Source organism: Monodon monoceros, unplaced genomic scaffold (genome assembly GCF_005190385.1).
Source record: "Monodon monoceros isolate NGI ecotype Baffin Bay Population unplaced genomic scaffold, NGI_Narwhal_1 Super_Scaffold_18, whole genome shotgun sequence".
Lineage (NCBI taxonomy): Eukaryota > Metazoa > Chordata > Mammalia > Artiodactyla > Monodontidae > Monodon > Monodon monoceros.
Window position 1 is genome coordinate 78,802,511 of NW_021703774.1, and position 27,960 is coordinate 78,830,470.

The 27,960-nt window shown below is 49.2% G+C and overlaps 1 protein-coding gene across 3 annotated transcripts in view; it reads left to right on the forward strand.

The window, feature by feature from the left end:
* The first annotated feature begins 1,192 nt into the window (after positions 1-1,192).
* The window catches only part of IGSF3 (immunoglobulin superfamily member 3), a 98,553-nt gene continuing 71,785 nt past the window's right edge, over positions 1,193-27,960 (forward strand). For 2 of the 3 annotated variants that reach the window (XR_003794612.1, XM_029230453.1), the window contains exons 1-2: positions 1,212-1,332; positions 1,967-2,634. Coding sequence is in view for 2 of the 3 variants with exons in the window: in XM_029230453.1 (XP_029086286.1) it covers positions 2,592-2,634 (43 nt within the window). In the remaining variant the exon portion in view is untranslated. Of the gene's footprint in view, positions 1,333-1,966; positions 2,635-27,960 lie in introns of all 3 variants that reach the window. The other variant, XM_029230454.1, reaches the window with a different exon arrangement.

The window sequence follows — 27,960 nt, forward strand, 5'->3', positions numbered from 1 at the left end:
TTTCTTCTCTGCTCGTTTCTTGCCACTTCTTTCTTACAGACTAGTTTGGGCCCAACAGAGATCTCTGATCCCCTACCTGGGCCACTCTCTCTCTCCGCTCCGGGCCTTCAAGGATACTGATTCCAGGGACTGTGAGTCCTCCCCTTCCTCCTCTCTCTCCCCCTGGTGCCTCCTTCTGCTCTTTTGGATTCTACCTAGCTTTCATTTCCTCTGAGAAGCCTTCCGGGCACCTGGCCTGATCTGATCAAACCCCCCTCCTCCTCATGCCCTGACCCCACAACACAGGGTCAGAGGCCTTGCATGTGCTTCCTCAACACTGTTCTTTTCCTGCCATACCTGTTTTATGGTTTCCTTACTAGACTGCAAGCTCCAGGAGGGCAGGACTGTCCTATTCTACCTTGGTTACCTCGGGTCTGTGCTTACTCAGTACATGCGTGTGTTAGACAAGTATTGAATGAATGAAAATGCACTTGCTTGGATACGAGTGTTCCTCGTAAAATAATTATAGCTTGCATTTACTGAGTGCGTAAGATGTAGCAGGCACCATCCTAAGCGTTTTACAAGTGTGCCATGGACATCTCATATATTCCTATTAAGCATAGGCCATTTCCTCATATAACAGGTGGGTAAACCGAGGCACAGGGCTATTGAGTAACTCGACCAACGTCTGCAGCAGGGAAGTGGAAGAGCCGGGGTTAGAAGCCCGACTGTTTCTAGAGTCCAATTCAGTCTCAACGTCTAGGAAATTCTGTCTTAGAGTGAAGTGCAATGTGGGGTTCTACTATATGAACAGATTCAAGGCTCCTGCAGAGGGCTTTGTTTTTGTTTCCCAGAGAGGAGACGCGCTCCCGGTCCGCCCTCTTCCAGGCTCAGGGGTCCTTTGCTGGGCTTTGGGAAGGGCCTGTGCATCCAGCCCGCGGCCGGCTAGTCTGCGTGTGAGCCCCCTGATTAACTTTCGGCGCTGCCCGGCTCCCACGCCAGCTGCGCCCAGGTCCTCGGTTGGCCCTTGCTACCCGCAGGTGCGGGCGGGGCTCCACCAGCCGCACCCTGAGACCCCGCCCGGCCCCCAGCGCGGCCGCCCGGCCCCCGGGGTTGGGGGGAAGGGGCGGGCCCGGGGGCGGTGCCTCCAGCCGAGGCCACCGCCCTCGCCCCGCGCTCGGCTGGCCCGGGTGCAACGGGCCGGGTGGAGGGGGCGGGGACTGGGGAGGGGCCGGAGCGCGGCTGCTGGTGCCGCTGCCGGAGCAGAGAGAGGAGGCGGCGCGTCCCTAGAGGCGTGCGCCGGGACAGACGGACCGACGGACCGACGCGCGAAGGGAGAGGGCCGGCGGCGAGGTCGGTATCCGGCGACCGCGCGCGCGACGCGGGGAGGGCGGCAGCGAGGGGAGCCGGAGCCCGGGGGGAGGGCGGTGGGAGGGGCGGCGGTGGGCCCGGCTGCGGCTCCGCTCGGGGGGTCGGCCTGAGACCCCTCCCCTGGCAGCGAAAGCGGAGCCCCGGGCTCCCTTCTCCCTCCTTCTCTTTTCTTTCCAATCAGCGAAAAATAAACACCCGGAGAGGTAAAACAATAGCGGGGCCACCTGGGACGCGGCGCGCGCACAGCTCCCACGTTGGGGCGAGGGCCGGGGGTGGAACGGGGAGTGGCGGCCCCACCTCGGAGCCTCTTCCCGATTTGCCCCCGCGGAGGGTGGGGCTACCCGCGGCGCCGGGGCTCGGTGGGAGGCGGAAGGAATTCCCAGGAGTGAAGCATTTGGTCAAAGTATTGGAGGAACAATCGGGCTTCCCACAATTGCTCGGCTCTGTGCGGGGAAACTGAAGTGGAGGCTAAGGTGGCGACTTGGCCAAGGTCAGACTGCAAAGGTTGACCGTCCTGGTCCAGGACCAGGTGCCGGGACCAGCTTGGCGCTCAGCCCCTCTCGCTTTTGCGGCGGCCGTGCTTGCCTTTGATAAATCTCTGTTGTGTTTGTTTTAGAAAGCTGCTGGCATTGTGGGACCGCTTCAGGGCTGCCGAACGAAGGCCAACTTGCTTCGTGTGTTGCGGGCAGGTCTGGGGCAGGTGGCAGACCCGTGATCCACCATCATGCATGGAGACGGACTTTTTGATGAAGAAACCCAGAGCAGTCGATGCCGACCAGGGCGATTTGGCTGTCAAAGGTTTTGACAAAACCTGCCCCGTTCCCTTTGGGGAATCCGAATGAGGGAGATTACAGACACCTTCACTGCGAAGCCAAGGACATTTCTGTATAATCAGTGGATGAAAGGATTTTCTCAGACTCTTTCTTTCCTTTTCCTTGAGGATTAATCCACCGCAATCTACAATTACAGTGGAAACCACAAGGCACAGGATGTGGCAGGAGCCTCCAGCGCAGTCCGAATTGTTTTGGACCCTTCCTTTAGCCTAGGGGAGTTTAACACTTGCCACCCGCCTCCCGTCCCCCACTGCCTCCTGCTGAGCTCTTTAACCTGTTCTCATTCCCTGAGTTAAGTTCTGTTTCCAAAACTGTCTTCTGGAGCTCTAAGTGGATTGCCAGAAATGAGAGATTAAGTGCTGGGAGAAGAGGAAGCGCCCTGCGTTGTGTCTCCTCTCAGCTGCCGACATGAAGTGCTTTCTCCCAGTGCTGAGCTGTCTGGCTGTGCTGGGTAAGTGGCTGCTACTTATCAGCACGATCGATGTGAAAGTTTAACCTGCTCTTGGTTCCTGTCATTCCTTGTGGTTCTTTCCCATCAACACTCGGCTTTGGGGGACCCCGGGAGGCAGCGGTGTGTGTCACGGGTTGGAATAGAGCCCCATTTCTGACCCAGGGGGAAAGGTGGCACATCGTTTGTTGTCTTTAAGAAGGAACATTTGCTGTCCTTAAGTGTCTGTCCCGGGCCCCTCCGTGGGGCCCCTCATCTATGTCGACGCTTTAGGGACTCCATGTGGATCGTGGATTGGTTTCTTGTATTTTATAAACATGGTGCTTCAGCGTCTTCCTGTCTGTGTCAGTCCACATCGATTCCTAATCCGATCCGAAGCGGCAGCGTTATTCCCACTCTCAGCCAAGTTGGTTTGGTGATAACGATGGTGTTTTTTTGGTCTTTTTTGAGGGGGAAGTAAGCATGGGTGGAATAGGGCTTGCAGGGATGCTTTGCCCTACCTAAGTGATCAGTAGACTAAAAATGTTTGAGGGTCTAGTCATACGTCCCCTCACCAAAGAAGCTCAGATCGTAGTTCTGGGGGGAAGAGAGACTGGAGGAGTGGTGCCTGGTAGGGGCTGTGCTAGGATTGGGTTTTGTGACCCCACAGAAGGTTAGGATGGTTAGATCGGGATGGAGAAACGGGGGCCTGAGAGGTGAACCCTTGACACCTCTCTTAAGATTCCCTCCCATTGAAGAGTCCCCCCTTTGCCCGACATTCTCCGATTCCACAGTGCTTTCCGTGCCACTGAATGCTGTCTTACTCTTAAGTGTGGTATCTCAGGACACATCTTGGGTCTAGGATAAGCTCCCTGGCCAGGATCTGATGCATCCTTTCCCTCCATTGCCTTAGACCTCGCACGTGAGCACACCCTACTGCCCCCTGGGTTCAGCTCAGTCCCCTGCATTCAGAAGAGGTTATCACTGCTGCGTGTGGTGTTTGCATCTCCACATCTAGGTGTCTTGCGTTTATGGGACTTATTGTGACCTAGTGGCAGTGGAGATTGCTTTCATGTGTGGTCTACACCCTTGCAAGAGTTCACAGAAGAGTGGAAAGAGAGTGGACTTTGCGGTGGAGAACCTGAGTTCAGATCTCAGCCTGACTATGATTGACGTCTGAATCACAGTAAAATGGGGTGTACCGCCAAGGGCTATCTTGACAGTTAAAGGCTATAAGGTGTCCTGAAGGTCTTGACTGCTTTGAAAAATGTCTGGAGCACGTAAGTATGTGCCATCAGTGGTTCTCAAACTTGGGAGCATGTTAGAATCACTGGGGGAGCTTTAAAAAATCCCGATGTCCAGGCAGTGGCCCCAGACCAATTAAACCAGATTCTCTGGGAAGGTGACCCAGGCATGAGTCTTTTAGCTCTCCTAGACAATTCCAGTGTGGAGCTGAGTTGCAGAACCGGTGTGTGAGTTCATCACTGCCAGCTCTGCCTTCCCCTCCTCAGCACTCACAGGGACACCCAGTCTGGCGGCAAGTTTAGTCAGTCTTCTGCTCAGGTGTGGGTCAGGATACGGTGTCTCTGTGTCTCCCGTATGCTCAGGCAGAGTCAAGAAGACAGGTAGCTCTCCACTCGCCAGTCCTAAGTATTGTATTGGTATTTGTCATTCACTTAGTGTGTGGGTTTAAATCAGTAATTAGTGATTCATGTGGATACAAGAGGACAAACAGGCGAGCCCTCCGGGAGGCTTGGGCACGGGGTTGATGGTGTGGCTAAGGCGGGAAAGAGGGCTGAGTGGAAGGGTGGGGCCCAGGGCAGGAGAAGGAATCACCAGTGGGCAAACAAGGCAATGTGACATTTGTGCCTTTTGTTTCTCCTGGCTGCTCCAGAAATGTAAGGCTGCTGGCTGGTTCCCCTTCTCTTCACCCTCTGGGCCACCCTGGAGTGGAGCCCTGGCACTGAGCACTAGTATCTTTCCTCCAATCCCAGCCTCAAGTATAAACAGGTACCATGGAGGAAAATGAGTGTCAAGGTGGTGTCAAAGGGGAACGGCGGCCAAAGAGCACACCTGGGTGAGAGTGGGGAGGTTTAGAACTCTGGACATGCCTGGGTTTTTGATCCCCACTGGTGAAATCTCACCTTTTCTTACCACTCGATGGCTGGCAGCATGGCAGGGAGGGGGCCTCGCTACTACTTTGTTAACCTTGGAGACTAGAAGGTCTCTGTGGAGGGAGCAAAACCCAGGTTGGGGTCTTATTTCTTGCTTGCGATCTGGTGTGATCGGATTCATGTGTCAGCATTCTGGCTGTGTAATGAAAATTAATGTGTAATATGAATTGAAAATAGCAGAGACTCTCAAGGTTTTGTGTCCAGATGGGTCACACGCTTGGAATAAAATTTTGTATGTAAAAAGTAGGACCAGTTTAAGTGCTCTGCAAAGTGAGACTGATACAGGTGCTGCCAACCTCCAGAAGTGGCAATTTGAGAAAACCCTGTGACAGCATGTGAGGGGCGTACAGGGTAAATCTGAGATGCTTTTGACTCCCTCGACATCATCAGACCCGTGCTTTCCGCTCCCTTCCGTTACCGATGTCTAGGACTTGGATCAGGTTCCTCCTTTTCTGCCTGCTTGGGTACCGATTCCTGCCCTCTGGACCACCGTGTATTGTTTCGTCCTGTTGCAGCTCTGGGTGCCCCACCCAACTAGGCAACCATCGGCTGCCATGGCCACCCTTATTCCAGTTCGAGAGCCGTCTTAAGCATACGCTTGGTTGAGCCAAGAGGATAGTAGAGTCTCCGCTACTGAGAATGGATGGAGCCGGAGGGGCAGAAGATGAGTAGAGAACAGGGGCTGGTGTGGACGTGGCTTGAGTGTGAAAGAGGGAATGAGGAGAGAAGAGGGTGGTTGTGTCTGTGCCTAGGCCCAGGGCAGGGAGCAGCCTGTGTGAGTGACAGGGACATGGGAAGGTGACAGCACTGTGGGGGAGACAATAGCATTTGTGTCTGCAAGAGCAGGAAGGGAATAATCAGGGAAGTTGAATATAAGCTTTAGGCACATAAGGCAGATTTCGATTTTGCGCAACCATGAGGAGTTAGGCCTTCCAGACCAGTGCTGATGTGGCAAACAAGATGAAATAGCTTTGAAAGTGTTAGCAATGAAAAACGTAAGTGATGGGGACATCCCTGGATCAACACAGAGAACTTGTAGATGTCAGATGGTCATCTGTGTTCTTCTCCAGTGGGAGAGAAATTCGTTCGTAGAGTTTGAAAAGCTTCTTGTTTGAATAGGTTGGGACTGAGGAAATGATCACGACCTTCCCAGTTAGTTAGGGAAGGCTTCTTAGGGGAGAGGCCAGAGGGTGCTTCCAAAAGAGATTGAAAGAGACTTTGATGTCCTGGGGGGAGTGAGCTCAGAGGCAGGACTGGGTGATCAAAGGCAGAGAAGGAGGAGGAGGAAGTGGAGAGCAGTGAGGTGGCCTGGGGTAGTCGGGGGAAGGGTTTGGAAGGAAGAGGATGAAGATCGTGATTTACGGATGAACAAACACCACTGTCCCCACAGTTGTCCCAGAGGCAGTGCCCTTCCCTTTTCTGGGGACCATTTGACAAGGGCGCCAGAGAAGGGAATTCTTGTCAGGACTAGGCTCGCTAAGATGCCTTTCAACTGTGTGAATCATTGAGCCACCCCTGGGCACCCAGGGCTGTGCTAAGATGTCCCAATCCCCTCCATTTGTCATTGCAGCAAGAGAATAGCAGTACTACCACCTCTCCTAACTCTAGCCCTTACTGTGAAGCAAGTCCTATCTCATTAAATCCTCAAACAGTCTTGCCAGCTAGATACCTTATATTATCATTCTTTCGTAGATGGGGATATTGAGGTCCAGGGAGGTTAAGGAACTTGCCTGAAATGGTTTGAAATGGTGCTCCACAGGGGTGGGGATCCAGGTCCTTTCTGTCTTGTTCCAAGTGCATGCCTCTATTCCCAAGGTCATCTCATGGTCCAAGATGGCTGTGCTAGTCCCAACCATTACGAAGGAGGAAAAGGGTTGGTGAAGGGCATGCCCTCGTGCACACATTGTTTCTGCTTATATCCCCATTGGTTAGAACTTGATCACATGACCATACTTTGCTGCAACGGAGGCTGGGAAATGTCATCCTTAATTCTAAGTATCCAGCCAAAACTGGGGTTCTATTATTGTAGGGGAAGGAGAGGACAGAATTTGGTGGGGGACAGCTCTTGGTCTCTGGCACAGTTACAAAGCTAGGAAGTGACAGAACAGGGTTTTGAAATCAGGACCATTTGGTTCAAATCCTGTGTTCTTGCATCTAACAAGTTGCCCCTCTGAGTATGAGGCCCCGCCCCGGGCCTCCAGGAAGCCTTTTTGGGAAGGCGTGAGCTAGATGAACCAACACTTGTTACCTGGGAAGCAACGCAAATCAGCATACAATTGAATGCTCAATATTGTGGTTTTAACAGTGGTACTGTAGTGTTTATAGAATGCTTATGTGCCAATCACAGCCAAACACTTTATATAGCATGATCTTCCGTATAAAGTGCTTAGGGACATCTCTGTCCAGTTCATTACTGTAGCCCCAGAACTCAGCCTTGTGCCTGGCACAAAGTAGGTATTCAGTTAAATTTTTGATGAATGAATGGTTTCACAAGGTAGGTGTTGTTTCTATATTGACTCCCTCGATCAAGATGAGGAAATTCAAGGCTCAGGGAGTTCAAATCATTGTGCTCAAAGGGAAAGAGCTAGAAATTGGCAGGGCCTGGATTTGAATCCAGGTTGTCTGGCTATAGAGCTCGTGCTTTTACTCCACTGACCAGGGGTTCTTAACCTTTTTTGTGCCATGGATCCTTTTGGCAGCCTGGTGAAGCCTATGGACCCCTTCTTAGGATAACATTCTCAAATGCATAAATAAAAACTTAGGATAACAGAGAAAATCAATTATATTGAAATGCTGCCATCAAAATATTTAAAATTATGATACAGCAATGTGCTTCTTTAATAACACATTAATAACAAGATCTACCAGCAGATCTAACAATTATGTAATTTTGCTGTAGTGAAGGGTGAAAATGATATTTTGAGGTATCTGCATCCACTGTGATGTGATATGAAAATATGTATGATTTGTATTGTGACAGTCACAGGCCCTGGAAACATTACCATGATGCTTGCCTACATTCACAATTAAGGAACAGTTAACTTAGAGGTTCGTGAAAATAAAGATGTAATTTTTTTTCCCGTTCAAGTTCACACACCTCCTGAAATCTGTCCATGGACTCCCGGGAAGTTCAAGGTAAAGTTCAATGTGGTCACTGGTTGTTGTTTCCCATAGGTCACTGGGAAAGACCTATGCGTGAGGACTTGGGCTGGGCTTTCAGAAATGGGCAGTCTTTGGATGGGGAGGGCATTCTCTTCCCATGAGAGTCCTGCAAATGCAGAGGAGTCAGCAGTCATAGTGGTGGCAGAGTGGCCCTTTAGGGTTTGGAGAAATGACTGTCAGTAGTTTTAGGGACCAGTTCATGTGGGATGATGCCGGATACAGAGAATTAGTTCAGATTGTAATGAGTTTGGGATTTGGGCTTAGACTGGGTCTGCCTGGAGCCCAGGCAGACCACTTCCACTGAGCCCTAGCCTGGGAACTGGATGAAGTGGCTCCACTTACTGGCCTCCCATGGTCCCTGGCCTTGTGCATCCTGAATTATGGCTCCTTGATTATTATTTGTAGGTTCCTTTGGGAGTTCCTCATTCACCGTGATTGGACACCTGTTTCTTTGCTGCTTTGATGTGAGCACAGCTATTCCTTGTAAAGGGTTGGATTTTAATTTAAGGAAGTTTAGGACACCTGTGTGTGAATGACCCTGATTTTCAAAGAAATGAATGGTTGCATGAAAACCAAGCTTATATTTGTAGAAAATCACATGTTGCCAAATTCCCTCATCGAGACCCCTTTATTAAGTGACTAATTGTGGGCCACAGTGGCAGGCACTTAACAAAGTCCATGACAATGGGCCTCCCTTAACTAGAATCCCATCCCAGCTAAGTGGGATTTTGTTTTTTACTTTTTTTTTTTTTGCGGCACGTGGGCCTCTCACCACTGTGGCCTCTCCCGCCGCAGAGCACAGTCTCCGGACGCGCAGGCCCAGCGGCCACGGCCCACGGGCCCAGCCGCCCCGCGGCACGCGGGATCCTCCCGGACCGGGGCACGAGCCCGCACCCCCTGCATCGGCAGGCGGACTCCCAACCACTACGCCACCAGGGAAGCCCTTGTTTTTACTTTTGAGCTCCACTTCCAGGAAGGTGAAAATCACAAGATGTAGTAGCAGGGATTGATTCTAGAAATTGGCTTCCAGGCCACCATCAGCCCAGTCTCTACATCTTCCGCATCTGTAATTATAGTAGCAGGAGAGAGTCATGAGCCTGGGGGCACTGCAAGATTCTGAATCAAAGATTAAATTATATTAACTCTACTCAGGCTGGGAAGTGGTCAGATGTATCTTAAAAAGCTTTATAATAGGTTTTATGATCATGAGAGTTGAAACAAAGGTTCTGCCTAACCCTCTATTAACCCTCTATGAAATTCACCCGAATACCCTATTTCCTTTCATCCAGGTGATCCAGGCTTTGCTGGAACACAACCATGTTCCTCCCCTCTAGGAGATGATAATCTAAACCCTGGGGTAAAAAAAGTGGTAAATCACTTTGCAAGTGGACAAGGAGACAGTGATATATCACGTGTTCTCCAAGGACAGTTGTCGGGGAAGGAGAGGCGAGGCAAGTTTGGTCTTGCTTTCTGCTTAGCAGGAGGAGTGAAGGGAATGCTCTGTCCAGGAGAGGGATGCGACTGGAGTAGCTCTCGAGTGGTCAGTCTGGAAGGGCTTTCTGGATTGGCGGGAATTTTAGGCATTTATTTAAGTAATAGGAGAGTGAGGTCCTGGCAGAATTGTGGGGTGGAGGACACCGGGGCACAAGGGGCTGTTTTGAGAAGACTTCTAAAGGGGTGGAGAAGCCCAAGTGTCAGTGGGCCTGGGCCCTTAGAGGTGCTGGTGGGAAGAACTGGAACAGTCGGTTGGTGTGAGGTCTAGGTATTTGGATCAGAGACAGATGGCAGATACCAGAGAGCTGTAGGTAGGTGTCCTAGAGGACCAGCGGGAGAAGTGGCAGGGAGGGCAGGGGGCATTACTGGAGGTGGGGGGTCCAGAGTGGAAGTGAAGGGGACCTGTTTCTGTACCGAAGGAAGAGCTTTTGTGTGTCCATCAAAACATCATCAGAGCAAAGACATTCTAACAAAACTGTGAACTCAAAGAGACTGGTGTCCAGTCTTCTCGTGGGACCTCTTCCCATCAACTTACAGGTCCCCAGACCTTCCCTTTATTAAAACAGAGGGAAGAAATCTGATACCAGCTATGCGTACTTTCCCATTATGATTCTTTCTTTTTTTATATAAATTTATTTTATTTATTTATTTTTGGCTGCGTTGGGTCTTTGTTGTGGCACGTGGGCTTTTCGTTGTGGTGGCTTCTCTTGTTGCGGAGCTCGGGCCCTAGGTGCGCGGGCTTCAGTAGCTGTGGTTCGCAGGCTCTAGAGCACAGGCTCAGTAGTTGTGGCGCACGGGCTTAGTTGCTCTGCGGCGTGTGGGATCCTCCTGGACCAGGGCTCGAACCCGCGTCCCCTGCTTTGGCAGGCGGACTCTTAACCACTGCGCCACCAGGGAAGTCCCCCATTATGATTCTTTGATATAGTGGAGTATGTTCAGAATTGCCTTAAGTTGGTGTTATTTTCATGTATTTGTTTCTGCTTTTGCTTGTAACACCCATTTTCCGCTACTCTGGGGTACGGTCTGCTCCTTTTCCATGGCAGCCTCTGCAAACACCTTCTCTGCTCTCAGCTGGGCACTGGCTCCTGCTTGTGTTATGCTGGTAACCGAGCCATGTCATGAGATGGGCTGCCTGCCTCCTTCTCAGGGACCCCCTTTATTAACTCCCCTTCCCCCAAGAGCCCCATAAATTTGAAATCTTCTGTCTCCCAGCCAGGCAGCATTTACTAAGTAGTATTAATCTGTTTTTTCTACGTGATAACCAGTGTGACCCCTCACATTTGATACAGTAGTCCAGTTTTAAAGCAAAATTAGTTTGGTGCTCTGGGTTGCCAGTGACCAAAGGAGACATAGCCTGGACCCATTAGGTACCTTAGCCCTGTGTCCGCAGCTTAGGGAAAGTGGTATCATGGCGAGGTGTTTTTGAAACCGGTAAGGTGGCCAGCTTCCTCACCCCAAGTGTTACTTTGAGAGCCCTAAGGGGCTTGCATAACTTACTTAGGGGTTTTTGCCCATTAACTGGTTGCATAGGCAGCCTTGATTTGACGTTGCTAGGGAGGGCTTTTAGGAGTAGTAGGAACTGGAGACCTGTGTGTGAGTAACCATCGCTGCTTCAGGGCAAACCACACCTTCCCTGTCCTGGCCAGTTACCACTTCCCCACCCCACATACCCACCCTTTCTAAAGACTTCCAGAGAATGAAATTTCACAACCTCTTAGATGTAGCACCCCCATCAGGAAGGAAATCTCGATTTTCACTGAAGATTTGTCATAATTTAAAACAACAAATAAAGTGCTTCAGGGTAGAATGTTACATAACAGAAAGGTGATGAGCTGTTAGTTGCAGTTTCACAAGATAGCTTATTTTTGCTTGCTCTATTTCTTTGACTTCTAATTTTTTGGACAGAGTGACATGTGAATATAGTTCTGTTGTAAAAATCCAAACAGTATCGACAGAAAGTAAAAAGTGAAAGTTCCCCTCTCTGCCCTGAGCCCCTTGTTGAGTCTAAAATATATTCTTTACAGTTTGATACACTATGTTCTCTCAGGCTTTTTTTCTATAATTTCTAGTCATATACTCGCACAAATATAGATTTTTTTGACATAAATGGACTCATACAGAACATATTGTTCAACAACTTGATTTTAAAGGGGTGATTTATTCCACTATTTTTTCAGTCTCAGTTTTATGCCCATATCAGAACTGATTTGGTTATTTTATAGCTAGAAGAAGCTGTAATTGGTGAAATCGTTGGGGAGTAGTGAGCCTTATTCAATAGCTATATAACAGAATAATTTTGTCTTGCTGTATCAAGAGCAAGAGTCATAATAAAAACACTACCCTTAAGCTTTAATGTACTTAAGAGAAATAATTGACTTGTTTATTCTGAATATTTTCTCTAGAAACACATACATTTAACAAATTAAGCACACACATATTTTATTGACCATCTTAGTTATAGTCTTGAATTAAAATAAAGCCCACTCAAAACTTGTTAAGAGGACAGTCGTAAATACTGGATTTTGTATCCAATTCAATCAACTGTTCTTATTTGGTCATAGACTAGGGAAAAAATGAGAAGTTTTCCTGCGTTTTCAACTCCCAAATGATTCTTCCATTTAGAGTGAGCTGGACTGGAGTAACCTTTAAGGTTGCTGGCTACCAGACCTTCAAGGCCTTAACCCGAAGGAAGAGAACTTTTTTTCTTTAACCCTGCAGGAGCAACTATTGCTGTAAAAAGATGATCATTTCAAAGTGTTGGGTTACTTCTCAGGTTCACTGGCGTGACTTTCTTTAAAACCCTGGGGGCAAAAGCAGGTTTCCTGGATGGTTCACCTTTAGACCTGATTTTTAAAAGAGTCGCTATTTTGGAGGGGTGGTTGTTGGATTCACATATCACAGCCAAGCCTTCTTAAACATCAGGGTTTGACCTGGCTACCACCCATCCAGAGACGACTAGAATCTCCTTACAGTACTTTCCTAAAAAGACTTCCATCTCTTCCTTCGACAAATATTTGAGTGCCTGTTACAAGCAGTCGTCGCTCTGTTATCTCAAATACCAAGAACCGAAAGCTAAAATCAAAATGAACATTTTAAGTTGTCACCTGATAGGTATTTTTAATCTTCAATAAATAGAAAGATTAATTAAAGACACCCTGACGTAAGGGAACTCTTTTCCTAAGGTAAGTCTTTTTTTCTTACTATTTCTTAAGTCTTTTCTTCCTGTTTTGTTCTCAGCTCTTCATTAGCAGCCATGAATACCCATGCCCTGGGCAGGCCTGGTGAAGGGCCTATAGGAGTAAGAGAAGGGTACCAATGATGGTGGGAGACGTGCTTATTAACTGCTGGGGATGTTGTATTGGAATTGGGAATTGCATACTTAGCTCTGAACTTCTAGGAAGTCAGAACAAAGGAGACCTAGAATAGTCACATACTTTGCCATCAGATAGGAGACAGCATCCACAGCCAGCTTTCTGCTGAGGACCCTGGTGTTAGGGGGATGGTGGTGTTAAGGCTGATCACCCTTACGTGGTACTTGGCCTCCCTTAACCCCTGTCCGGAGCCCAAGGCTCTCACCACGGTTGTTTTCCGGAAGCTGCTGGGTTAGCTCAGCCGGGTGGCACGGGACACACTGACGGACTCTTCCAGATCTGCACCTTCCCAGGGGCCTTCCCTCGACCTGGGGTGAACCCTAAGAAGCCCTGATCTGCGCTTCTCTCCCTCGTCCCTGGTATTTCTCCCCTCTCGCCCACGTACTCTAAGTCTGCAGGTCCCAGGCAGGTTGTAAGCTGTGCCTGGTGGCGATGGCTTGAGCCCCGGTGCAGGCAGGGCTGCTCTCAGGAGCCTGTGCGCAGGGCCAGCCTTCTCCCCACGAGCAGCTCTCCTCAGAGGCCTTTCTGGTTTTCCGCAGTGCTTTTGTTCCGCGGTGGTTTTGTGTTGGTTTGGAGATGGATTGTCTGTTGGGGGGTTCTGCTTCGCGGATGGACACGTCTGTTGGTTTATTAGAGGAGGGACTGTGCGGATAGGTTTGTTCTCGGCTCATCCCCAAGCTAGACAACCCTCCGTGACACTGTTCAGAGATGATTTGCTGAGCAGTTTCTTAAGGTCTTCTGATGTTTCAGTACAGTAAGGTAGCTTGCTGGAGAGTTTTGCAATCTGTCTACTGGTATTGCATTACAAAAAAGCAAGATTGCATTAGGAGCACCGGCCCAGGTCTTTCTCCTTCCCTGTGTCAGGATGGGGGATGACTTTTAGCTGGGTGTCCCCGCACCTCTCGGCTGGGAGAAGCAGCACCCGTCGTAGCCCCTTTCTCTCTCACACTCCGAGTCCAGGTCCATCCACTCCACCCCCCACGCCCAAGCGTGGATTTCTAAGAAGGTTGAAAGTAGATGAAAACAAATGTGGCTCTAGACTTGAATTTATTTTAGAAGACTCTTTGCAGGTCTCATTATGCATAATCCCCTTATTTTAAAGGGGAATTATTCTGGAGGTGATGAAAAGACTGATGGCCTGGGTGGGGAGAGAGTGGAAGGAGGCCTGGAAAACTCTCCCAGCAGAAGAGAGAAATTCTGGGTACGTCGTCTTTGTTTTAATTAAAACGTTACGCAACACAAACATTGCCTTCGCACTCTTACCCCACCACAGAAGAGCTGTAATTTCCCATATTTGGAATCTAGGGAGAGCCAGGCCACACTTGAGGACAAGGCCAGATTCAATCTATGCTTTGGGGGAAAGTAAGTAACTGTGAGAGCCGGAAGGGCTGAGGTATTTATGGCGAATCTATGGTTAATGTATGTGCTTCCTTGTCATAATTTATTCAGCAGCCCCTGATGTCCTGGGGCTGGTGCTATGCCCATCAGTAATCTGACTCTTGTTTTCTTCTGCATATTTTCCCTTTTTCAAATGTATAGGCATTTGGCTTTAATCAAGTAGGCTTTTTCTCTGTCATCTGTAACGGGGAATGACTGAAGTCAGGTGGAGGATTTTAAGTAACTAATCACTTAAGACATTCAGAGCATAATCTCCCCTAGCCCCTGATCATGCCTGCATCCCAGAGATTGGCAAAGTTCCGCAAAGGAGGCAGGACAGGGACTTTGGCGTCCTTCGGAGAGACCAGGTGTCCTCCTTGCTGGCGACAGAGTTTTGTTTGCCTTTGGCATGGGGACAGGGCCTGCTGATCATTTGCTATGTCAAGAGAGTTTAAGACGTTCCATGAATGTGACCAGTGTTTTACCAAATTTCTGTGCTGGTACAGCGAGCAGTGACGGGCCAGACACGCATGAAGATACTGTCCAGGCTCATTGATGTCTCTGCAGTGTGTCAAGGGCTGGCTCTCACGGAGATGCCGCAAAATAGATAGGAGGCCTGCTGGTTAGTGGTGTTCACCGATGTTTTTCATGAAATTACGTCAGGTCAATCAAAAGATCAGGGGTGCGGGGCCTAAAGTTTTCACGTGCTTTGCTTGGAATTTGAATGTGACTTCATATAGGTGTCACGTATTAGGCTGAATTGGATTACAGCTGCTCTCCAAATTGTCATTTCTTTATTTTTTTTCCCACCCGCTCTCTGATGTTAGCTCTGGTTCTCGCTGCCCGAAGTGTCCTGCAAAAGAATTCGGTGAATATTACTCTAAGGGCAGCCTTTGACAACGTAGACTAACGAGGAAGATTAGTTTGAATTAGAAAAATGTCCGAGTTACCAAATATTTCTCCAGAACTTCACTGTTAGTACTTTTAAGTAAATACTGGAACTCAGACTAGGCTAATAGAGCACCTACTAAAGATCCTTGGGGCATCCTGCTTTAGGAGAGAAATAATGATTTGCAATTAATGTACCAATTGTTTATGTAAATGACGTTTCTGAAATACTAGGCTGTGCTTAAAAACAGTTTGTTCTATTAAGTATTTTAAATAATCCCCATGAAACCCCATGTACTTATGCTGCTGGCAGTATCTGTGTGGTATACGGACCTGTTTTTCGAGGACCTAATTCAGCCTTATCAGGACAGGGACTTTGGCGTCCTTCGGAGAGACCAGGTGTCCTCCTTGCTGGCGAAATTCCAAGTTGGTGAAGGCCCTGACACTTACGTCCCCAAATTAGTTAGATCACTTTGCCAGACGCTTCCACAGCACCTGCACTTGTCTACTGTAACATGAATTAATAAGTTTAACAGATATCCAGTGCATTCTGCTACGTGTTTGGCTGTGTGTTATATAGAGGAGACACAGCCATCCTTGTGGATTATAGGCGTGCAAAGAAGTCAGGCAGTAAACACATAAATACGCATATAATTAATTATAATAGTGCAGCTAAACTGTGTATTCCTCTCTTTTCTTTTTTTAAAAACTGAGATGACTTTTTTTTTAAACATCTTTATTGAGGTATAATTGCTTCACAATGGTGTGTTAGTTTCTGCTTTATAACAAAGTGACTCAGTTATACATACACATATGTTCCCATATCTCTTCCCTCTTGCGTCTCCCTCCCTCCCACCCGAGATGACTTTTTAGTTAATGGTTTAACGCACTAGACTGTAAGTTCCATCAGGACAGGGATTGTGGCTGTGTAGTTGGTCATGGTGTCCCAAGCCAGCTGCCTGGCACAGAGTAAATATCAGGTTGAACTGTGTGACATTGCCGTGTTCGTAGGTCAAAAACGGTCGAATATCGGCAGTGTCATACAGTTCAACCTAATATTGCTCCGTCACTGTGTATCGAATGTTGCATACGTGTCATGAGTTCTGAGCGTGGCTGCATTCAACACAGTTTTCTCTAGCCACGGAAATCCCAGCTCTACAGTATTTGAAAAGGAACTCCAAAACTTCCAATAGGTAAAAACTCATGGACCTGTGATGTAGACGTAGGGCATCTGTGAGACTTCAGAGCCTTGTGTTCAGTATATTTTCTATACAGTTCTTTGTGCATTTTCCACTCAAGGGTGGAGGCATGTGCCTTTGGGGTCTGGACTGCTGTCCGTAGCCCAAAGAATCTGGGAGAGTGTGCTGGAAAGCTGAGCTGGGAGGCAAGGATAGGAACAGGGTGGCCTGAAGAGGAATGACGGTGCAGAGACCTGTGAGCCCAGCTGAAGGAGTCGTCCCTGACCCTGAGTGAAGGGAGGACTTGCTTTCAGAGCTCAGACCTCCTGTGCTAAGGTATTCTTGGTCCACAGACTTATGGTGCCCATGATGTGCCCAGAGACCAGCTAGGCACTGGCAGGCCTCATTGGGAACCTCCTTTGTGCCTGACCGGCTGTGGGCTGGATGTAGACCCCTGGCCCAGTGGAGGCAAGGGTTGAAATGAGGAGAAGGCCCAGCTGGGCCCTGCTGGGAGAGGCCCAGCCCTCTGGCCTGGGGCCCGCTCCCTGGATGTGGAACTGGGAGTCAGGCCAGTCAGGCCCAGCCTAGGGTTTGGACCGGAGCTTCCCAACCTCCTCTGCTAAGTACTTTTTTGCATCTGTTTGGATTTCATGGCCCTCTTTCCACTTTCTATGCACAAATGTCCAATTGTGCCACTCTATTATAGTGCTCACTGTTTTCTCACACCCACAGGATAATTCCTCGTTTGGCTGAATTCCACCGATATTTGTTGAGCATCCATATGTGCCAATGCAGGATGGGTGTGGCAAGGGAGGGAAAACGCAAGGATGCATGACGCTGGGCCCTGCCTGTGGCAGACACTGTTGGTTACCTACACAACAGCCATTTGTTTTCTCTTCTTGTTGGCAGAGCTCTGATTTCCTTTGAATGTCATGCCTCCCTCCCCGCCTCCCTGCCAATTAACTACTCAAGGAAAGGTAACTCTGCTTTAAGCTCCATGGTAAAAGCTGATGGATCCAAGCCAGTCATGGGTGCCCATAGTCTAGATATGGGCATGTGACATCGTTTTGGCCAATGAGATATGAGAAGTCCTCTGGGGAGGGTGGGGAGTGGATTCTGGGAAAGACATTTTCTCTCTTAAAAGGAAACACAGAAGGGACAGCTCCATGCACTAGATTCTTGGAAAAGAGGCAGCCATTTTGTCACCACGAGGAAAAGCAAATCTGTTGAGGCCATCAGAGGGGAAAAGATGGGAAGAACCAGGGTCCTTGATGATAGAGGCACTGAAGACTGAGCAGGCCGACCTTGCACTTTCTGTCATCACTGTTTCAGCCAAAGGAATTGTAAGCAGTTAGGGTAAGGAGTCCCTAGAGGAAAAGAACCAGGCATGGCTTTCTTGACATAAGAGAAGCCATTTTTGGCCTAAGTTACTTTGGGATCTGAGCCTGGCCACAGTGCTTGCCCTTGAACAGACCTCAGTAGTTAATAATCTTAAGGGAACAAAAGAATGCAAGAACTGTTATCAGGCAAGAGATAGTAAGTATATAACAAAGATAATAGATCAGTTATAAAGACTCCCACTTCTTTTTCAATAGTGAAGATTAGCCTGAAGCACTCAACCACCAGATCAACTGGAACCTAAGGGATGATGATGTTGACCTTTTCTGACCCTCGTGACTTCAGTCAACTAAAGCTTAGACTCTCAACCACCCAAGCCCCTCCATGAATATGAATGTACCCTGAGCTTAAAACTATCCTAATTTTGCTGTTCGGGGTGACACTGCTTTGGGAAAGACCCCCCGTGTTCTCCTTAACTTGCTTCAAGTAATAAATCCTTCCTTCTTCTGAGTTTTGGCTTGGTTGTGTCTTTCTTGGCTGAACACCCACCAAGAGGCAAACCCAGTTTTTCGGGTGAGAGAATTGCTGTTTTCCACTATGTACAGTTGAAGGCAACCTACATCAGACACTTCCTCAAAGGAGCCGGAAATAGGATTTACACTTGTAAGATAGTACATGTAGATTCTCATCAGAAGGCCCACTAGGCAGAGACAGCGCTTAGCCCTGTGGTAAACCAGAATAGAAAGAGGTTAAGTATGTTAGTGGGAAGGACTCAGGTGAGGAGGTCGTATTTGGAGTGGATCATGAGGTAGGATTACGATTTGCACAGGAAGCGTAGGAGGGTGGCGTGAACAGACCTGTGGAGATGGGAGTGGACATGGCTGTGGCAGAGAGCAGGGAGGTTATGTCCTGCCTAATTCCACAGGCAGATTCTAGAGCACTGCAAATTACAGGCTTAGAAGGTGACCCTTGATTTACACAGTGGGGAGGACTGTGGGCCCCTGAGCGGGGAAGAAACTAAGAAAGTGGACCTTGGAAGGGAGGATTAGGCAGCCGCGTACCAGGTCGATGGCAAGGGAAGAAAATAAAAGCCGAGTGAGATTTGAGTTGGAAGTAGTAGGAAATGGGGGAAAATATCAAAGGAAAACTGTAAAGGAAAGTAACTGTTGAAAGAAGGGAGGATTGAATGAAGAGATGATTGAATCTTGCGTCTAGAAGATGACTGTAGGAGTTTGAGTGTGATGACTTGACATAAAATGGAAATTTGGAAGAGGGGACCGAATTTAGGAAGATGCTGTCTGCTTTTGCCACTGGGGTTTTGAGGTAATGACGGAAGCTCTAAGTGATGAGACCTTGAATTCATTTGAAAATAGGGGCTTGACCTTGGGAATGAGAGGTCTTAGGACTTAGACGACGTGGCAGAGACAACAGCTCACCAGATGTGCGCGCACCCCTCCAAATTTGTGCAGATTTTTTGACACTGTGTGACTAATGTGAGCCAGTGAAACGGGTGAGGAAGTGACAGGTGTCATCTCCTGGCCGAGGCAGCTAAGAGCCTGTATTCCTTCATTTTGTCCTCTCCCCTGCCACAGCATCCTTGGGGCCCAGGGCCAGGGGCCGGGGGTGTGGCCACAGAGGGAGGAGTGCCGTCCTTCCAGAATCGGACTTGGATTGCTCCACCTTTAGCTGGGGATCCTTGTGGAAGCCAGGTCTGGAGCTGTAACAGGGTGGCGCCGCTGACGCCTGTTTGTGATCCAGGTGATAGATAAGTGGTCTTCAGGTTACACTTTTCCATCTACTTCGGACTTGATTTGCTCAGAGATCTGTGTTCTGACTTGATTTACTTCTGACCTGATTTGCTCAGAGATCCAGGAGCTAGAGCTTGCTGGCTGGTGTTTATTCTCTCTCTGGGGCTCTGAGTATTTTTGGAGGGTGAGTTTACTGCCACCTCCAAGGCCCTTTAGCTTAGGGGGATTCTTGTCCCTGAGCCATGTCAGCAAGATGGCTGCTCTCTCCCATCGGTCACCAGAATGTCAGTGGCTTGCAGAGGGGAACGTTTTGGTGACTGGTATCCACTGGTGACCAGCTTGAGCATCTCAACCATCCAGCTATAGGTGGAGCTTCAGGAAAAAGTTCCAGACCTCTAGACTAGATGAAGAATGAGGTACGAAGCCCATCTTTTTCACCTTTCCTAGCCTGAAAAGATTCCGAATGTGCCTTTTTCTTAAAGGCTCAGGAGCGCGGATCTCGGCCCTTGAAGCACGGGCGCGCTTTGTTCAGTGCCGGGTGCATTTGGCCTGGCTGACTCAAGTTGTTTTCCGAAGGGCAGGGGCCCCGACGCAGTGCTGCGAGGCATTTGGCATCTGGTTTTCGTCAGGCAGCGAGTAAAAGTACAGATGCTGAATCTGATCTTGCTTTAAACAAAGCAGAGTTAGACACAAAGGAAGGGCCTTTGTGCGGCGCCTCTCCTGCTCCGATGTAATCTCTGCTGTGTCCTGTTTCTCCTCTAACTGAGAACTTTGACTCTGCAAATAAATACTCGGAGGAAAACCCTTCAGACCTGGGGACAGGCGGCATGGGCCACCGGGGCTCTTCTTTATGATTTGAAAATTGAAAGACAGGGACAGACTGTTTCTCTTTTTCCTGTTTCTCATGGAGAGTTGGTGTTTTTATTTTCCCCCCACTTTCAGCAAAATAGAGCTGTCATATATATTTGTCGATGCTGTCCTGTTCATGGGCTCGTTTTATCTACCGCTCTCCCTGCTTCCTCTGACAGGCGCAGAAGGGCCAAGTCTAGTCCCAGGAGGAGCTGTCTGTCAGCCTGGCCTTTCCTTTGTCCATCCAGTCATCCATCCATCCGTCCACCCGACCACCAATTCGATAAGCATTGGTTATTCAGCCAGCGGTGTGATTTGGAGCAAGTTACTTAACTCTTCTAAGCGCCCATTTCCTTACCAGAACATAGCAGGAGCCATTCATTTGGGTTATCGTGAGACTTGAATGGAACCGTCGGGGAGAGTCTTAATGTAGGAGATGCTGCGTAAGTGGTACTTGTCACCATTGTTGTTCAGGACCAGGGTGCCACCCTAGTCAGCTGACGGCCTCAGATTGGTCTTAGTTAGATACGTGGTCATTTGGAGGTTGGATTTAGGCCACAGTACATACTGCTGAGCCATTAAGGCACCACCTTTGGACCACATTGTCACCTCCCTCGGGATATCTTGCTGTTCTTGTTTCAGTCTTGGCGAGGCCATTGTGGGTGAAATCTCTGAGCCTTTGACCAAATGGCCCCTGGGCGTTCCCCAGCTTTGGTGTTCTCTCATGCTGACAGCATCGGGTGGCTCTGAGGGGTCCTCCCCCCATGGTCTGGGTGGTGCTGCCTGGGTTTCCCCTGCCCTGCCCTGCAGCAGTCACCTCTTTTGCCACCTGCCACACCTCCGCCTCTGATGTCCCCCAATGTGTCAACCATTGTTCCCCCTTCTCCATCTCCTCCAGCACCTGTTCCTGTCAACACTGCTGTCTCTTGCCTGTTCTTCAAGGTTTCCTTCGTTTTGCATTCTCTCCCAGTACTTCAGGGAGCAGTGTTGACATCCTCTGTGTACCGTACTGGCTTTACTCCAGAGAACCTGCCCTGGCCCTGTGAGTGTCAAGCAAAAAGGATGTAATTAGACCGTCCTGGAGAAAGGGAGTGGTTTATCACTGGGTGGCGGGGAGGGTTTGCAGAGATAGCAGCCTTACCTGACTGGGTGTCACCTGAAACACAGGCATCTAACAGGCAAGGAGGCTCTACCGGGCTTTCCTGAAGGACCCGCAGTCTTGTTCCCAGTTTGCTTTGTTGCCCAGCTTAGCTGTCTGCAGCTAATGCCCTCTCTGCATTTCACCCCTGACAGCTCACTTGATTCTGCCTCGGGCAACTTTAGTTTCCTGTGGGTTCTCTTCTGGGGCTGCTTTCTGCCTCATTCCAGCTCCATTGAGAGAACTGAGGAAACTCTTGCCTTCATTATTTTTAAAATTTATTTCTTTTTAAAATTTTATTTAATTACTGGCTGTGTTGGGTCTTTGTTGCCGCACGTGGGCTTTCTCTAGTTGCGGCGAGTGGGGGCTACTCTTCATTGTGGTGCGTGGGCTTCTCATTGCAGTGGCTTCTCGTTGCGGAGCACAGGCTCTAGGTGCGCGGGCTTCAGCAGTTGTGGTGCGAGGGCTCAGTAGTTGTGGCTCACGGACTCTAGAGCGCGGGCTCAGTAGTTGTGGCGCACGGGCTTAGTTGCTCCGCGGCACGTGGGATCTTCCCGGCCCAGGGCTCAAACCCATGTCCCCTGCATTGGCAGGTGGGTTCTTAACCACTGCGCCTCCAGGGGCAGTCCCTCGCCTTCGTTATTCATGAGCCCAAACTAACCCTGTCTTGGCTGGAAAATGTTTTGTGTTAAGAGGAACTTTCAGAGTAAAATTAGACATAGTAAAGAACTGGCACCATGAATTTCCAAGCCTTTTAAAGTTCCTAGAAGTCCTTTGGATCCATTCTCTCTTTTTGACCCCACCTCCACCCACCCCCCAAGTCCCCCCGCTTCCTCCTAAAGATACTGACCGTGGCATTTAACCAGAAGCCAGGGAAAGGAATGCTGTGTCCTGGCGCCTGCGGTAAGTGACGGGGAGTGGCTGGAGCTTGTGTTCTGTGTCACAGAGCCCAAGGGTTCAAGCGGGTGGGGATGAACCGCAATGTGTCATAAAGGAGACTTTGTCCTGCCCCAGCTCGGCTCTGTGTTTAAGCTGACGACTTTATAGGGAGATGATGCAGTTGTGGGAAAGCACTTCTGTGACCCCTCGTTAAAGTAGAGGAAATGAGAGACCTGGAGGCCACAGCCAGGCCGGCCTTGAGCAAAATGGTCAAGCGCTGGGCTGTCCCACCCACCTCTGTGCTGCCCCCAGCCTCAGCCCCTTCCCCAGCAACTGCCTCCATGAGCTCCCCCGACCCGCTCCGCCCCACCCAGGCTGTGGCCATTGTCTTTCACCCTCCGCAGTGTTTCAGTTCCTCCCTGGGTCCTCCGGCTCATCCCTGACCCCGGCTGGTTGAAGGCTATGGATCAGCAGAGTCCCTCACTTACACTGGGGAGGGCGGGTGGGCAGAGGCTCACACTTACGGACCCCCCTTGGTGCCAGGTCTGTACATTCACTCACATCCTCGGACTTCATTCCTGTCGTTTCGAACCGGGGGACCGTGAGGCAGCCCCTGTACGGATGGCACAGTTGAGGCCCGGCAAGGTTATGTGATTTCTCCAAGTCACAGCCAGCACGGGCCACTTCTTCGAACTCTAGTTAAGGAAAAGGAACCTAGTATTGTTTTAATGTGCTTTATTGTGGTATAATGTACATACAACAAAATTCCCCAATTTTAAGTGTATAATTCATCGGGTGTTGACAAGTATAAACAGTCACGGAAACCACCATCACAGACAAATGCAGAATGCTCCCATCACCCCCAAGAGCTCCCTCCCCACATCTCCAGGTCCAGCAACCACTGACCTGATTTCTGTAACTGCAGTTCTGCCCTGTCCAGCATGTGGTCCACATGGAATCCTACAGTCTGAAGTCTTTCAAATCTGGTTTCTCTCACTCATCAAAGTGCTTTCGAGATTCATGCATGTGGTTGCACGTGTCTGGTTCATTCCTTTTGATTGCTAAGCAGTATTCCACTGTATGGATGTATCACCGTTCGTTTCTCCACTCTCCAGCTGATGGACATGTGGTCTGTTTCTAGTTTGGGGCTATTATGAATAAAGCTGCTCTTCTGTGTGTCAGTCTTTGTGTGGACATAGGTTTTCATTTGTCTTGTGTAGACGCCAGGAGTGGGATTGCTGGGCCAGATGGTGAGTGTGTTTAACTTTGTAAGAAACTTCCAGATCGTTTCGCATAGTGAGGCACATCTCACATTCCCACCAGCAGAGAATGGAAGGGACCCGGTACGTTTGACTTCTAATCTCGGAGCTTTCTGGTCAGACTGTAGTGTCACTTGCTGCTGAGGTTTTCGTGGCTGATGGTTAACGAGTCCCGAGCCGGCCCTTCTAAGAGTGGGTGTCTGGAGACGTTTCAATGTTTGGAGACAGTTGATATTGGGAAGGCTTTATGGAGGGGCCCTCCAGCCAGGCAGGGCAGCCTTCTCCTCTGACGGCCATGTACTCCACGGACGTCCTCCTTTGCTGGCTTTCCCTTTGGCCGTCACCTCGGTTCACAATTCACAGTCACCCGTGGATTTGCGCTGCTATAACCGGGGCCCTCTTGCAGGGTGGACACTGGAACATTCTACGCATGCGTTGTTCCCTTCCCCAGCCATCATGGCCCTGTGGGCTAGCTTCAGGCCAGAGCTGGAGTTGGAGACGCCCTCTCCCCAGCGACGGCAGGAGCGGCAGCCACTGGGAGCCGTGGGCAGGCTCCACGCTGGAGGGCGTTCTGCTGGGGCCTGGGCAGCCGTTTGGCAGCCGCGGTTTCACGGGCATCTCAGGGCTGGAGTTTGCTGAACAGGCGCCCAACGACGGCAGTGGCCTGGATTCTTTTCCTGTTTTGTGCCGAGGTTTTGACAGAGCCCGTAAATGGTAGCGGTGGATGCAGTTCGCCCTGGTGCGGCCTCTGGGGGGAATGGAGAGGAGGAGTTTGAGGACCTGTGGTTGGGTGTACTTTTTTCTTAACCTGTGGCAACATTTCCTGAGCGGTGTTCTTGGTAGGGGTCAGGATGGAAGGAAGCACAGGCCATCCTTTCTAAAGGAGTGATAGCCGGAGCGAGAGTGTGCAGCTGTTTGTCCTGCGGCACGTGGACCGTGGAGGGGCCTCGCCACGTTGGGGCCACAGGTTTGGGGAGGTCAGAGCCTGCTGGCAAACCCGCCCTTGGGGGCAGAACGAGCCCTGCCCTCGGAGTGGGACGCCCTGGCTGCTGCCCTTGCCTTGACTCCTACTGACTTGATGACCTTGGGTGAGTCACTGACTCCCTGGCCCTTAGCTCCTCACTGAGGAGTAGGAACAACATCCCGGTGGCCCAGGGATTTGGATGCCAACCGCCCTGCCCACAGGGAATCCTCCTGAGTGCGTGAAGTCCCTTCCTGCAGCTATAACCTGGCCTCAGCTCCCCTCCCTTCCTCTCCCCGGATCTGATTGCTGCCCAGCACCCCCCCAGGAGGACCAGGCATGGATGGGTGCCCCTGGGGCAGGCTGGCACCAGGTGACGTCTGCTGAGAACGGTCAACCTCTGAGCACCCGGCCGGGAAACTTCCTGCTTGCTCCCTTAGACTGTCAGGAATAGGTGCACAAAAGAGGACAGAGCTGCTGACGAGCGGCCCAGAGTTGAGGACACAAAGGACTGCAGGGGAGTGAGTCAAGGCCCCTGAAGGTCCTGCCGCGAGTGTCCATCCAGATGAGATCTCAGTGGCCCAGGGGTGTGAACAGAACAATTGCCGGGATTCCAGCGCAAGGAGGATGCTTTAGAAGAGGGAGGCGCGGGACTTCCCTGGCGGTCCAGTGGTTAAGTCTCCGTGCTTCCACCGCAGGGGGTATGGGTTCCATCCCTGGTTGGGGAACTAAGAACCCGCATGGTGCCATGGGAGGGACGAGAGCACTGATCTGGGAATCTGGAGACCTGGCCTCTCTAAGTCCCTTTGTCAGGAACTGGTCGTGTGACCTTGGACAGGTTGACCTCAGCTCTGGAGTGCATTGCCTCTGCAGAGGAGCTGGCGCCACAACCCCGGCCTCTTTCACTGTTCACACTGTGCTTTCCGGACCTGTGGGCTTTGTTACTGGCTGCTAAATGCCTGTGGTTAATGAATAATTGCTTCAGGGGCAGAGGTGGGCGAGTGATGACTATGAGTGAAGATGTGTGGGACACACGTGTGTGAGATGATTTTAGGCAACAGCATTCCGAGGAACTTGGAAACGACTTGCTAAGTGGTTTTTGCTGCAGGCTCGATGGCAGGTGGCCCTGGTGGCCCCCTGCTCACACCTGCCACCCTGAGCTCCCAAGGCCCGCTGGAGCCGTAATTGATGTCGCTGCGGCCAAGCCTCTGCCCTGCACCTGCCGCTGCCACACCCTGCCATTCAGTACACTTCAGGCATCCTACGTCCCAGTTGAAAACCACTGGCTATAATTCTGGTTGAGGCTTTCCCTTTTCCACATTTTCTTAATCCAGTTGAGCTAATCTGCCTTTTCCTACCTATGTGACAGGAATTTTTAGCTCCCTCTCAGGTCAAGTTTTGCTCTGTCTAGAATTCCACTGTGTTTCTTTGGGGTTTATCTTTTACATCCCAGGCATCCTGACCAACTCCATTGCTTGGACCCCTGCCCTGTAAGCGTAACAGGTAATTCTTGCACATATTAAACAACAGACTTGGGAGTATGAAAACAAATGTTCTGTAATTCAAAGTACAATTTCATGGAACAAACACTTGAGTGATTTATCAATCCTACGTTTAAAATCTGATAACATTTTATTAGGTGCTGCAGTATTGTAAAGGGTCGTCAGAAACACCAGTTTGAGAAATAATGTTCCTAACTCTTCTGACTTAAATCACAGCACAATTTGAAAGCCCCCTCTCCCAGCTTCCTTTTGCCCTCTTCTACCTGCGTCTCCAGGCTCTGCCCTTTCTGAAGGTTGCCTTCCTTCCACTGTTACAGGGGCTCCTCTTTGTTGCGTTTTCTTTGCTCCAAATGCTGCTGCTGCTTCTCCTTATTTTAATTTTTTATTGTGGAAAATCTCAAATGTAGACTAAAGTGGAGAAAATAGGATAATGAACCCCCATGCACCTCTCACCCAGTTCTAACAATTATCAGCTCATGGCCAATCTTGTTTTATGGGTACCCTTGCTCACTTCCCTATCCTTTCTGTATTATTTTCCAGAAAACCCAAGGAAAACTTATTCTACTCCCATGTGTTGTTGAGAACTCTTGCCCACTAAGCTGCATTTATTAGTAATGTATTTTCTCATTTAAAAATAATTTTCAGAATAAAAGGAGATAACGTTTCATCCCCATCAGATTGGTGACGGTGTAGTAGTCGAACGATACCAGGAGATGATGAGGATACAAGAAGAATACTTAAACACTGACCTTGGGAATATAAAATTGGTGTACCAGTGTTGCAGAGTCATTCGGGCAATGTCTCCCGTGACCAAAGATACCCCTAGACAAACATCTACAAGCATATTTATTGCAGTGAAATGTTGGAAACGCCTGAAAAATTCATCAACAGGAAAATGAATTTAAAATTTGTGACACAGATGGTGGTGAATATTCCTGCAATGAACTGTGATCTGCTGCAATCAGAATGAAGTCACTAGAGTGACATATGTCAACAAGGATTACTCTCAAAAGTGTTTCGTCAAGTAAGAAAGATGCAGAAGAGTACATACAGTGTGATGCCATTTTACAAAGTTTGAAATCATGCAAAAATTATTAATCTGTTTTTGGATACATACATATATAGTAAAAGCATAAAAATGCATGAGACTGATAAATACCAAGTTCAGAATGTTATTTCTGGGGTGGGTAGTGGTAATTGAATTGGGAAGGGAGTGAAATAGGGACTTGATCAGTGTCTAATGCTTTCTTTCTTTCTTTTTTTTTTTTTTTTTTTTGCAATTAATTAATTAATTTGGCTGCATCGGGTCTTAGTAGTGGAATGCGAGATCTCTCGTTGCGGCATGCAGGCTCCTCCTTGTGGCGTGCGGGCTTCTCTCTAGTTGAGGCATGCGGGCTCCAGAGCGTGCAGGCTCAGTAGTTGTGGTGTGTGGGTTCTCTAGTTGTGGCACGGGCTCAGTAGTTTTAGCATGTGGGCTTAGTTGCCCCATGACGTGTGGGATCTTAGTTGCCCGACCAGGGATCAAACCCACGTCCCCTACATTGGAAGGCAGATTCTTAACCACTGGACCACCAGGCAAGTCCCATATGCTTTTTTTCTTTCTTGAAAAAAAATCTAAAGCAAATGTGGCAAAAATGAGGATTTGACTGTCTTGGATGTATACAGGTATTTATTATTCTCTATACTTTTCTATATATTTTAAATACTTTCTCATTCAAGAAGTAAATTTAAGAAATGTGTAATTGTTCTTCATCTTCTGACGAGCTTGAGATGGTCACTGTGTCACATGACGTTGTCAGCATCTAAACCAAAGCTCAAAAACTTGTCCAGTCCTGAGAAAATGCTTATTTTCTTTGTCATCTAATGACATTAGATCACAGTTTCTCCCTAAATTTAATGGATTCCTAGAAGTCCATGACTCCACATATTTTCCAGACGCTCATATTGATAGTTAGCAAAAGCCAAGTAATGAAGCCCTAAGGATTTGACTTAACGAGCTTACAGAAGAAGCAATTGCATTGTATTTTCTTTT